The 12,645-nt window shown below is 32.5% G+C and overlaps 2 protein-coding genes and 1 non-coding gene across 4 annotated transcripts in view; 1 reads left to right on the forward strand and 2 right to left on the reverse strand.

The window, feature by feature from the left end:
- Positions 1 to 1,050, reverse strand: part of Irk1 (Inwardly rectifying potassium channel 1) — a 30,025-nt gene extending 28,975 nt beyond the window's left edge. The window contains exon 1 of one of the 2 annotated variants that reach the window (XM_090104741.1): positions 614 to 1,050. The gene's annotated coding sequence lies outside the window, so the exon portion shown is untranslated. The remainder of the gene's footprint in view (positions 1 to 613) is intronic. The other variant, XM_090104740.1, reaches the window with a different exon arrangement.
- Positions 1,051 to 4,077: 3,027 nt separating this feature from the next.
- Positions 4,078 to 4,149, reverse strand: TRNAE-UUC (transfer RNA glutamic acid (anticodon UUC)). Its single transcript has one exon. It is a non-coding gene; the product is annotated as a tRNA-Glu (tRNA).
- A 5,237-nt stretch (positions 4,150 to 9,386) lies between these two features.
- Positions 9,387 to 11,390, forward strand: LOC149906605 (protein yellow-like). Its single transcript, XM_090104744.1, has one exon. The coding sequence runs from the start codon at positions 9,457 to 9,459 to the stop codon at positions 10,801 to 10,803; it is 1,347 nt and encodes a 448-aa protein (XP_089960870.1). The 5' UTR covers positions 9,387 to 9,456; the 3' UTR covers positions 10,804 to 11,390.
- The last annotated feature ends 1,255 nt before the right edge of the window (positions 11,391 to 12,645 follow it).

The following is a 12,645-nucleotide window of genomic DNA, read 5'->3' on the forward strand; positions in this document are numbered from 1 at the left end:
CGTTAACTAGGTACGTTAAAGTAGAGCAAAGATTATTTTTTACAGAATCGTTTTAAATCTAGTAAGTATTTGACAGTGGTATATAGAAGTTCTAACAATACATTGTAAATCGATAGTTTATAGAATATTGCTTTGAAAAAATTTATATTAGTGAAATACGATGGGATTGACATTGTCTTTTTGTACAAAACACCCTGAAGTATATTTTCTTGTACCAAACAATTTTTATCGTGGAATTCCGCGTTCATTATAATAGTATAAATTATTAAAATCCGACTATTAGTGATTTCTCGTTAGATCCAGCAATTTAAATGTTTTGAATAGGTATTGTAATAGGTACTTGCTTTTTAGACAATTATTCTCACAAAGCGTGATAAATATTACATAAAACATGCGTAAGGCGCTAAATTATATGCGTTACTAAATATTAAATTTAAATTTAGCATAGATATATAATACTATGTTTCGCAAAGTAACTATCAATGTAGAGTCAACCATTGACCTAGTTGCCTGTTCTAAAATTCTAATGTTGACGATGAGTGACATACTAAGTATAAGCAAATGTGACTAATATAAATAAAAACTAAAGGATAACACTGAATGATTCACTCACCTTCATATATGGACCTATCATAAAGAAAGTTTATCACAGCGTTTCGCGAAATGAATTTCACGAAACAGTACGTAAATTGAAAAAAGTTTAAACACAGGTTATAGTTTCACAATGCACTATCACAGTGACGAAAACGCGCTAATCATGCGGGACGTAAGTCATTTAAAGCAGTCACAGTTAGCACATGTCCCAAATTAATAGAACGCGATAAAATACAATACGTTTTTAAATACACTATTTCTTTTTAGGCATATTTAATTGAGTATAAATGAATGGAATGAACGATACTTTTCGTTGCGCGATTTAAATTAGCGGCGGGAAACTGACGGCGTGCGCGCGACGAATGGCGTCGGTGCGTTCAGAGCGGTGACTGGCTGAATAAATGTTTTATCCTATACTTGTATATTCGCAGCCGTTAAAAAATAAATACCGCGAGGTATGTTGATCGAAGGCTCGTGAAACGTTTAAGAGGAACTGTTATCTAACTGGCAGATCCAGTAGGGTTTGGCGAATCGATTGACGCTGGGGCCGCTTTTACACGTTTTGAGTCACGTGCCCTAATTTCCCAATTAATGTTCATTAATGTACGTTCCATTAATCAATGTTTATGGCAAACATCATATAGCAAGTAATCATAACACTGAGAAACTATTATACAGGCAACTGAAGCCGCTTTGAGAGCGGCTCTTACACCATAAGTTATATAGCTCTACATGTGGTAGAGCTATATAATATAATATGATCTAGTGGTATAATTCTGATTAAAAGCAACTTTGCTATCACATTATTACTTTATGTTTAATTAAACAGTCATTATTGATATTTTTATTTATTTATTTCCCGATTTATTGACCGAGGAAGTAAATCTTCGTAAGTTTATAATATTTGTTTACTTTTAAAGACGTTTATTTTAAGGTGCAATTATTTACATTTGATTTGTTTGTATAAAGGTCGCATCAAAAGGCTAAAAATAATATAGGTTATCGCACCGTGATGTTTTCAATGATATTTGTTTATATCTTGCACGTACTGAAGGTTTACACTATCTGAACGTTGTATAAAAGTACGATCGGCATTGACCTATATGTTAAGTGGCGATATATTGCCTACCTATAAGTAATATTAATTAATTGCTACGGTCATATCTGATTTATTTTGTTATTGAAGGAAATTTACAGTTTAGTGAAAAAAAAAATTATTATGTTTTGAGGCTACGCTAAAAAATAAGTTTACACAGACGGAGCCGGGGCGAGCCACCAAGCAGCGCGTTTATTTATATTTGCAATAAAATTTTAAATAGATTTCAAATTCTTATGCTGTAGGTACATATATAATTATTTACCTACTCGGAGTATCAACAAATATCTTTAAAATAATTAATTAATCGAAATGTGCCACAAAATAAACAATCTTATCAAAAAGTGTATACGTAAGTGTAAACAGGAAACGAAACCTTTTTGGTAATTTTGTCCGTTCGGCTTAACTAAAAATATATAATTAACTTCAATTTCATATTTTACAAATTACAAAATAAGTTCCTATATAAATATGTACCTACTTATCGCAACACTAAAGAGCCTTGCAGTTGCATCATGCATGTAATTAATTAGTGTCAATCGTTCATACCGCCTTCGCTTTCAGAAGAATGCAATTTACACGCGAAAAATACAAATTCGTGACCTTTGAACGAACTAAATATAACAACCGTCACGCGTCCGACCAATGGGCAAAATTACCAGCGCTATGAATAGTACAGAACTTTCGTAACTATCCGTGGTGAGGTTAATTGTAAAACAAAAAAAATACATATTCATTAATACTACTGAAACTACTGAATTACGTGAGAATCGATTCCATTGTGGATTAATAGATGACTAGATTTCCGCCTGCGGCTTCGCCCAGCGTTTTCAAAGGAAAACCCGCATAGTTCCCATTCCCGTGGGATTTCCGGGATAAAACCTATCCTTTATTGTGTTAATCCAAGTTACCCTCTATATGTGTGCTAAATTTCATTGTAATCGGTTCAGTAGTTTATGGGTGAAAACCATACATACATATGTACATAATTCCTACAAACCTTTCCTCTTTATAATATTAGCATATAGATTAATAAAATATTAATCATTCGTTTCTAGAACACATACCTTATAGTCACAGGAATCAATTTACAACTGGAAATAGTATTTAAAATAATGTACTAAACGTAACGTCTGAAAATCATATTCATTTTTTGAATGAAATTGAAACATGAATTGAACAACTTAATAACCTATGGACTTCTATATGATAGAGACTATTATTAATAAGGTAACATATTGTGGAAACCTCTGAATTTACTTATTATTTACGATATGTTTATGTAACCTCTTATTTACTTATTGTTTCCAATATTATGTTTAAATGATATCAATTGGTGTGAAATTCAAACGAATAACGTTTGCAAAACTTTAGCGTTAGAAACAATAATCTTATGCAAGAAATATTATTTTTCATAATGTCACTATATTTCGCATCATAATAATTTATAATGTGATTATTGATCTATATTAAAAGTGCATGCGCCTGTGATGATTCAATCACTAAGGGTTAAATTACCGTTATTCGATAATAAATCATCAGTTTATTGTAAAAGTGCTTTGATATGTATTAATTTATTATTATTTGCTATTTATTCTGTGTGTCATGTATGTACGCCTACTGGATGACTAATAATGATCACACACGTATAAGTTCCTTGCCACAATGATCGAAAAAGCCGTTTAAGTTTCTATGTGATTGACCTATGATTTTATTAGTAGAGATTGGTCCTTTTTAACTCTTTACAATCGAAAATGTCACTTTAACTGAGGGTAGAGTTGGCAAACCGGCTTGCTCTACGTTTTCATTTATCTGGAGTTTAGTAGAGCCCGGAGTGGTTCGATGCAACTTAGAGGGATTTCAACGGAGAATGGTAGAAATCCGACGTATTCCACGATTCTTTCTTTTTGGTATTTTTTAAATTAAACTATTTTTGTAGTTCATATCGATTAATATTTATAAAAAAGTTTATCAGCTTAAATGCTTACATGAAGATCGTTTCGCCTTTAGTTCTTCTTAATAGGGAAGTTCAAAGAAGTTTCCAACGTCTAATTTAAGATCAATAGTTTATAAAAGACGTACTTGTATTCACAGGAAGCTGTAGATTTGGCTTATGAGTAAGCATATGCGTGAGCGAAATATGTAGATATACTTAATATATTTTGCATCAAAAACACGACATCTATAAAGCTATATTATTAGAGCTAGGAAAAAAGGCATGTTTGTATACATTCAAATCAAACAAATCTAAACATTTCAACTGGACAATGTATGTGTTAAAACAAAAAAAAGTACATTTTTAAATATCATGTGATTAAAATTAGTTAATCACCACGATCTCCCTTTTATCGAAGGTCACGTTTAAAAATAAAATAGCAAAAAGAGTTTTCCCGTACCGGGAATCGAACCCGAGCCTCCTGGGTGAAAGCCAGGTATCCTAGCCACTAGACCATACGGGAGTTGAGAGAATTAACAAAATTTACGGAGATGTTTAGGTATGATCAAAATTTAAATCTACTTCCTTGTCTTACGTCAAACAACCTAAAAATATAATAATGTCAATACTTTTTGTCTCATATTTTTTGAGTCATCTGAAAACAAGGAAATTGTAATGAAATTAAACGTAACTTTATAATACCTGTAAGCGACATCTCATGTCGAATTAAATAACTAAATAAATCATCTTTTCACTGACAGATGTCTCTTACCTTAATTCTTTATTTTGTGTCAGATCTATAGATGTCGTTGCTTCGTGTTTTTACTGTTCTGTGGTTAAAACTAATACTACAATTTAATAATAACTATAGCAAGTAAGGGCGTATTCAGAAAGAAAGCTTGAAACTTATAAGCGCTTATAAACGCTTATCGGCGCTTGTCATGTTCATTGTCTTGCTTGTCATATTTATATGAACATGACAAGCGCCGATAAGCGCTTATACTTCAAGCTTTCTTTCTGAATACGCCCTAAAGAAACAAAGGTTTAAGAATATATTATGACATTATGAATATATTATGATATTTGAAAAAAGAATCAAAAATATCTACTAAACATTTTCTTAGTAAAGCCGATAGACACAAGATGGCGTTATTCACGTTTATTTTCCGATAGAACGCCATAATCATAGAGTAAAATCACAAGTAAAATAATATATCGCCATAATATTATTATAGGTGCCGTTTGATTTGTGTCTTCATCTATATCTATTAGGTACTAATAATATAAAGCTGAAACGTTTGTTTGTTTGTTTAAACGCGCTAACCTCAGTACGTACTGGAACGATTTCAAATATTATTTCAGCGTTAGATAGGTTACGTATACCTATCCATTGCTATAGTCTATTGATAGGCTACAAGTATAGTATTAACAAAGTATTACCTATATTATCTGTGAGATAGGCGATACTTGCAATGAAAAATTAATTAAAATTATTTTACTGAATGCATGCTATGCATTTTTTAATAACGTACCTATCTACCTACGCATCTAATAAATAATTGTATGTAGATATTATAACTAAATTTATATAGCATGAGAATAATAATAAAAACTTAAAATCTCATCCTGAACATTCTGAAAATTTTATAATTCAAGATATTCGATAAATTTACCTTTATGAAAATAAACTGAATAAAAATAGAGTAAAGCAGCGTTGTTATTCATTCTGAAATCATAGAAAAATATTCGCCGTGTATTAAATAATATAAGCAATGCATATGAACGTTACACAATGGGTTTCCTCTTTGTATGAATGAGATTTAACTAGCTATTCGGTATTCCACGTATACGTAGAGCGATATAAAGAAAATGTCTTCAATTTGTGATACATTAGCATATATACAATGTTGATATATATGAAAAAAGGTTTGTTATGTTCCTGTTTTCCTTAAAATATTGAATGAGTATTAAGATAAGTGGTATAAAATCTCAGAGGAATTTATATTTCAAAGAAATAATACAAGCAAAGTTTGCAATCGTAGTAATTGCATATACGTCAATTGGTTGCTCCGCTCCTTTGCATTGATTCATTTTTTTTCCTCTTCTGTGTGTGTATTGTATTTTGTATTGTATAATAATTGTACTTATTCGTTCCAACCCAATTAGATATTATTCTTCTTAGTGACGTTTTTAAATATTATTGATACACATATCAATTCACGACTGTTTAGAACTTAGGTGCTGACTTAAGGAAAGCAAGATCATTTCTTACTCAATTAAATGTTAAATATCACAACGTAAGTACCCTAGTTTTTATATGATACTGAAAGGCTTCCAGGTGACTAGAAAAAACTTTCAAAGGGCAGATTTCTTATAACAGTTCCTTTGATCGGTTGGTTGCTTGGCTTTTACCGTATAATCCCTTGAGAGCTCACCTGAATACTGAAGCTATATTTTTTTCCAATGTTTTTACTTTTTACATGTCTATAAATAAATAAAATTGATGTATCTATACGTAACGCCAAAACAGATTTAAATATTGCAAAAATATCATAAGTAGGTACGAGTTTAATTTTTTTATGTCTACCTGTTTGTTTGTTCCGGTCAATTTCTGAAGCTGCTTTACTGATTTTAGAGGGACTTTCATTTGATGATAACTGATGTTATAACTTATTATCCTCATTTATATCCTCAGCATAGATTGTACAATGATTTAATTTTAAACTTTAATTATAAAATAAATTTATACACATAAAATACAACGATAACATGGTATTCGTAGGTAATTAAATCAATACAAACAACGCAAATCGTTGAGCATAAAGAGCAGCTTAATTGAGTATGTCATCAGCAATACACGTGTCGGAAAATATGCTGTGAAAAATCTCTATAGGTAACTACAATGTTTCTTAATAAAGACAGTTAGTTATTATTGAAAAAAGCACCGTGTTAAATAAACCCTTACATGATAACCATAGCTTCTTTTTTTTATTTCTGGAGGCTGAGGATTTGTAACAATTATTAAATTAATATTAAAATTTATTAAACGACAGTTCAAATACATTCAGATTAAATCAAGCACTTTTGTTGTAGAATGTAGAGCATGGCTAAGACATAATATAATATGTAATATCAAAAACTTAACGTAACAACAATATGTGTAAGTAATAATTAATAAGCTCTATAATAAAGAATGGATAGACTTAACGTAAAGATCCGTATTCCATCGATTATTTCTACTATTTTCCAAACACGTTCATTGAATAAATGTAAAATGAACGTATTTCTTCAAGACGGAAGCAACTTCTTTCATATTTCCTCGCGACTTGAAACACGCAATATTATTTCTACGGTTGCGATACTATAGTGAAACTGCACTATTTACTAAACGTATCAACTTGTTAAGGTCATTTAGGTTTTTTTAATAAAAATAAATAATGAGATAAAAAGTCCTTGAATGTTTTTCAGAACACCTAATTTCACATTTTATGTCTGACATTAATTGTATGGGTTTTAAATTTTCTAATTTTTGATAATTTATTCCAACAGTTTATTCTTGAATCATGTCACATTCACAATTAAATTCATTTATGTTTCGCACATAATCAATTGAATATAATCTTCAACAGACAATGGATAGAAAATTCACTGCTCTTCGTCGGAAGATCCTTACCCGTCAAAGGCAAGGCTTATAAATTTTTAATAGTGATTACTAATGCATACCTTAACACAATGTAGGAGAGGTTGAATTGAATAAAGCCATCGAGATAGATATTTATGGTGTAGTGCAACAGCATTGAGGTCGCATATTGTGAATGCCAGATGACTTTAGCAACAAGTTTTGTTACCTCACACCTACGTGAAGCGTCATCTATAAACATCAGATTTAATTTAAGGTTGAATTATGTTATGAAAGGAATGTACAATTGCGGAACTAAATTCCGGAACTTGAATATAAAGATTTATTTTTGATTCTTTAATTGTATTTTGATATGTGCATGGCATACCTATTTTGTTATAAGCACCTAAAAACTTATATTTTTGACGAAACATGCTACTTTTGAGATATTTTCAACAACGAACGTCTTCATTGATATAATATTATTATTTATTATTCAAGTTTGATTGTAGCTGTATAATTATTTCGTCAAATTTTTCCACGGGACTTTTTGTACAATGCCTTATTTCCCACGTGAGTCACATTACCTACATGTAAGTATTGCGAATATGAACCATCCCGGGATGAGTCAACTATAAAAGTCCAATAAAAAGCTGAACAAAATATATTGCATATAATTAATGTTTATAATATAGGTATTTAGATATTTTAAATTTTGAATTATATAAGAAATACTACTACATACAATTAACATACATAAAGATATTAAAAAGAAAAAAAAATACTAGGTATATTTATTACTAGCTGTGCCCCGCGGTTTCACCCCCATTGCTCCACTCTTGTTGGTCCTAACGTGATATCTAGCCTAGATTTCACGTTAGGACCAACAAGAGTGGAGCAAACCTTCCTCGATAAATGGGCTAAATATAATAAATCTAACACCGAAAGAATTTTTCTAATCGGACCAGTAGTTCCTGAGATTAGCGCATTCAAACCAGCAAATAAACTCTTCAGCTTTATAATATTAGTGTAGATTTAATTGTCAAATTACGTTTTTTAATCGTAAAAAAAAATGTTTTTTCTTACGATAAATCTTTCAATATTATTTATACGTACCATAAATCACTTTTCCTGTGACTGTACTTATGAAAACACGACTTGATTTTCCCTACTGAAATAGAGTCATGTAAGTATGCAATGTTATGCATTATTTAGCGAGATACATTTACAAGTAAATTGGAACAACTTAAATCGCTCATTTCAATAGATAGTTCTCATGATTATAATATGATTTCATTAGGTTAATTTGACATAGATAGACAGAAGACAAATATTTCCAATCTCTGGAAAAGTAATTAAATTAAAATTGTGAACATTATAGATTTCTTCTCTTATCGGCGTTTTTCTTAGTTTTCCAGAGGACTGATTCAGTTTCCTACTTATATACTTATTTCTTAGAACCTCTAAAAACTTATTATAGTACTAAAATAGGACTTAATAGAATTAACATAAAATAATATACGAATTTAACTTTAAAACAAAAATTCAAATACATCCTCAAATAAAATAAAAATTAAATTTGATTTTATAGTAGGTAGTTACTGAATTAAATGCAAACATAAAAATATGTTAATCATGAATATCTTATATTTTTTTATAATGTGTTAAATAGTATTTTAGCTTGTTAGTAAAATGTCTCCAAACGTTTTACGCGAAAGTTCGTACCTATAGCCTCAGTATATGACATTCTTAAAAGTGCACTCAATGTAAGTAGGTACTTACTTTGAAATAAAATTTGCATTCCACCATATACCATTAGAAAAGCTTTTCGAATCGATTCCCTGTACAGTTATATTATAAATACATCTAAACACGGCTAGACTGCCGGACCCCTATTTGGTTAGGGTGAGACGGACGTCCTTGGTGCACCCTTGCTCAATTGTATTTACGTTTCCATGTCGACAGTACCTAAGTCGCTCGAGACTTATCTTCCGTGATAATTTTTATTGATGATTTGATAATTCGATAATTTAAGCAATGCATTAATCGTCAGCTCTTAATTAATGACGTAAACTTGTGACACACGCACAGCGAACTCGCTACAGGGTCCGCGAGTCACGCAAAGCAAGCTGCCTCAGCTAAGCCTGACCGTCAGTCGCATTACTCGCGCCGGCCGTGTTGCACGCTCCACACTCCGCGATTACACCGACCATGCTGTTGCTGGTCCTCTTCACCGTCGTCGCCGCCGTGGCGGGACAAAATGATAAACAAATGCCTAAGTCCATTGTAACTCACCGGGAACAATTTCGAGTGATTTATGAATGGCATTCTATTGACTTTATATGGGAATCTCCCGAAGATCGTGAAGCGAGTCTAAATAATAGCAATTACATTCCCCAAAATGTCCTCATATCGGGCATCAACTACTATGGTGATAATATATATTTAACTTTGCCGCGTATGCTCAGCGGAGTGCCGGCGACTCTCGCTATGATTCCTGCGCATCAGAATGAAACAACCGCGCCGAAATTGAAACCTTTTCCGAGCTGGGCTGAAAATAAAGTCGGTGATTGTGCTTCTCTTCAGTTTGTGCAAAACATTGAAATTGACCGCAATGGAATAATGTGGATACTGGACAACGGTCGAGTTGGAACACTTACTCAAAAACCGGATCCGAAATGCCCACCATCTATTGTTTTAATCGATTTAAAGACTGGAAAGAATGAAATGGAGCGCATCCCTCTACCCAGCGAAATAGTTGACCCTAACACAACTTACCTTAACGACCTTGTAGTGGATAATCGCGATGGAGATTATGCATACATAACGGATAATAGTGCTGTGGATCCAGGTATTATTGTTTTCCGTAGAAGTGACAAGAAGACATGGAAGCTACGTGATAAGAGGTCAATGTCGTCCGTTCCGGAGGCAACGCTTTTCCGCATCAATGGCACTACGGTAAACCTGCCAGTAAATGTGGATGGTATCGCTCTCGGGCCGCAATTCCACGCTGAAAACGACACCATCGACCGCACAGTTTACTACTGCCCACTTGCAAGTTTTCATTTATATGCAATCAACGCATCAGTCCTACAAAATGAATTATTGGGTGAAAAAGGTGAAGGAGCTATACGTCCATACGTCGTCGACTTGGGAACCAAAGCATCTCAAACCGATGGAATGAAGATGGATTCAACCGGAATACTCTTTTACGGTCTCATTGGTAACTCGACCATTGCGGAGTGGAATACCACAGTTGATTTTCATATCGGTCAACGTACGATTGCCCGCGATCCAAATTATATCCAATGGGTCGATCGTTTCACTTTCGATGACCGTGGACAGCTTTACGTTGTAGTCAATAGATTGTACAATTTCGTTAAAAATCAAGTTTCTGTAGATGAGGTAAACTATAGAATATTAAGGTCTTATACAGGATTGAAAAGTTATGTTTACGGTGAAGATTTGACCCCACCCTCCGGCCATCACGGAGCGGGTGCAGCACCGACAATTGGTGCTTCTTTACTATTACTTGCAATTGCTCAACTTTTAGTTTAAGAATGTAAAACCGGTCGAAAATTACACATTTACGGCGTCGACCGCAACGTGTGTATTGACGTTCGGAGAAACATGTGACATTACCAAAAATTAACAAGTTACCTTGACCCCGAGGTCTCAGTGATACTGATAATACGCAATGTAGATAGCTTTGTATATTTTGTTTGTATATTTAGTTTAGATGTATTAAGATTATTCAGTGGCCTATTCATGGCGGGTCAGAAACGTGTCGAAGACGAGTCGTGTCACTGTTCGTTGCAGCTGAAACAAAAGGTCGGGGACGCGTTGCCAAATGCCTCAATTCGCTCAACAATAAACATTCCAGCTATTTCTGTAGGATGCGCGACATGTGCGTGACACACATAACATTCGTTTGTGTACGGATGCAAGACCAATGATTTTTGTATAGTCTGCTACTTCCGTCATTATTCCGTTCGCGTAAATACGGCAAAGCCCATTATTTATCATATTAGATGTAATTGATTTTATTATACTTATAAATTAAGGAACAATATGTGTAATGTATGAATGTATACGGATAAGCGTGATATTTGACGAGAAATAAACGTGTTTATCATATTATGGTATTTACCTTTTTTATTTACCCGTGTTCGTGACTATACAATAGCGCTAATACATAGTTTAAGTAGTTTAAGTGCGCTGTATTTATTTTGCGATGGATATAACATGAATTTTTGCAATTTGCTATGTACCTACGTCAGTAACAATAATTTAGTTATTAGGTATTATTAATTTATTACCTACGTACGTTTGAAGATTATTTGCAAAATCGCCTGTGCAAAATTATTCAAAATAATAGATGAAATTGAAGTTTCATTTATTTACTTTGATATAGTTATAATGTATTCAACTAGGTAGATACATAAAAGGTATAACTTTATATTCATCATTAATATACTGAAAATTGATACTGACATGTCCATCAATATAAAATAATTATTTATTTGACGTGTATCAAATATACTGAACTGGTTATGAGTGATTCGATTTCGCCGGATTTTTTTGCGATTCAATTAGAGAGGATAATCTTAGAAAGTAAAAGCTCTTCCAAGAAAGTTCATACACAGTACCTACTCTATATGCATACCTAATACTTATGATACAATGTGTTTTGACATTAAGCTAGGTAACGTAACGGCACCAGTCTTGTACAGATTAAGGAAAAAATTGAAGTTTTTTGCAAATTTCTCGTAGGTTTTTTAACTTTATTGGATATTGTATAGTAATACCTTTAGTTCTATGTTAGTTTAACGTGACCAATGTTAGAAAAAAGATTACAATGCATAAATAATGAAGTTATTTATAAATTAAAAAACCACTTTTTTGCACCAGTGTTGGACAGTGAAAAATCTAATGATGGACACCCAGTTTTGGACAACATCTAGTTATGAACACCCATTTATGGACTGTACCTAATGTAGTTTCTCCAGTTATTTACACTTGGAGAAGACTTATAGTTATCAATAGAATCTTGAAAATGATGATTGGAATACAATAAATCGGGGATGTATTTATAAAAAATAGTAATTATTAATTATTTTACATACTTATAATATTTAAAACAGTCTTAATTTCCATTTTCTAGGCAAAAATTGGACAAATGCATCGTTAAATACGAGTTATGTCCGTTAAGAAACACCAATATGGTCTTTATCTCAGTAGTCTCAGTAGTCTAGTCAGGGATGAAAAATATAACTAAAAAAAGTACTGCCATTCCATCCATTTTGGGACTTCTTCTTCTTCGTCATATCACTCTAGGGGGGTAGATGTTACCCGCTTCACGATGTTCCGCCATATCTCTCTGTTTCCTGGCATTCCGCT

The sequence above is a fragment of the Colias eurytheme genome, chromosome 8 (assembly GCF_061535395.1).
Source record: "Colias eurytheme isolate Ceu_HAF_F1 chromosome 8, ilColEury1 Martin Lab GWU primary, whole genome shotgun sequence".
Lineage (NCBI taxonomy): Eukaryota > Metazoa > Arthropoda > Insecta > Lepidoptera > Pieridae > Colias > Colias eurytheme.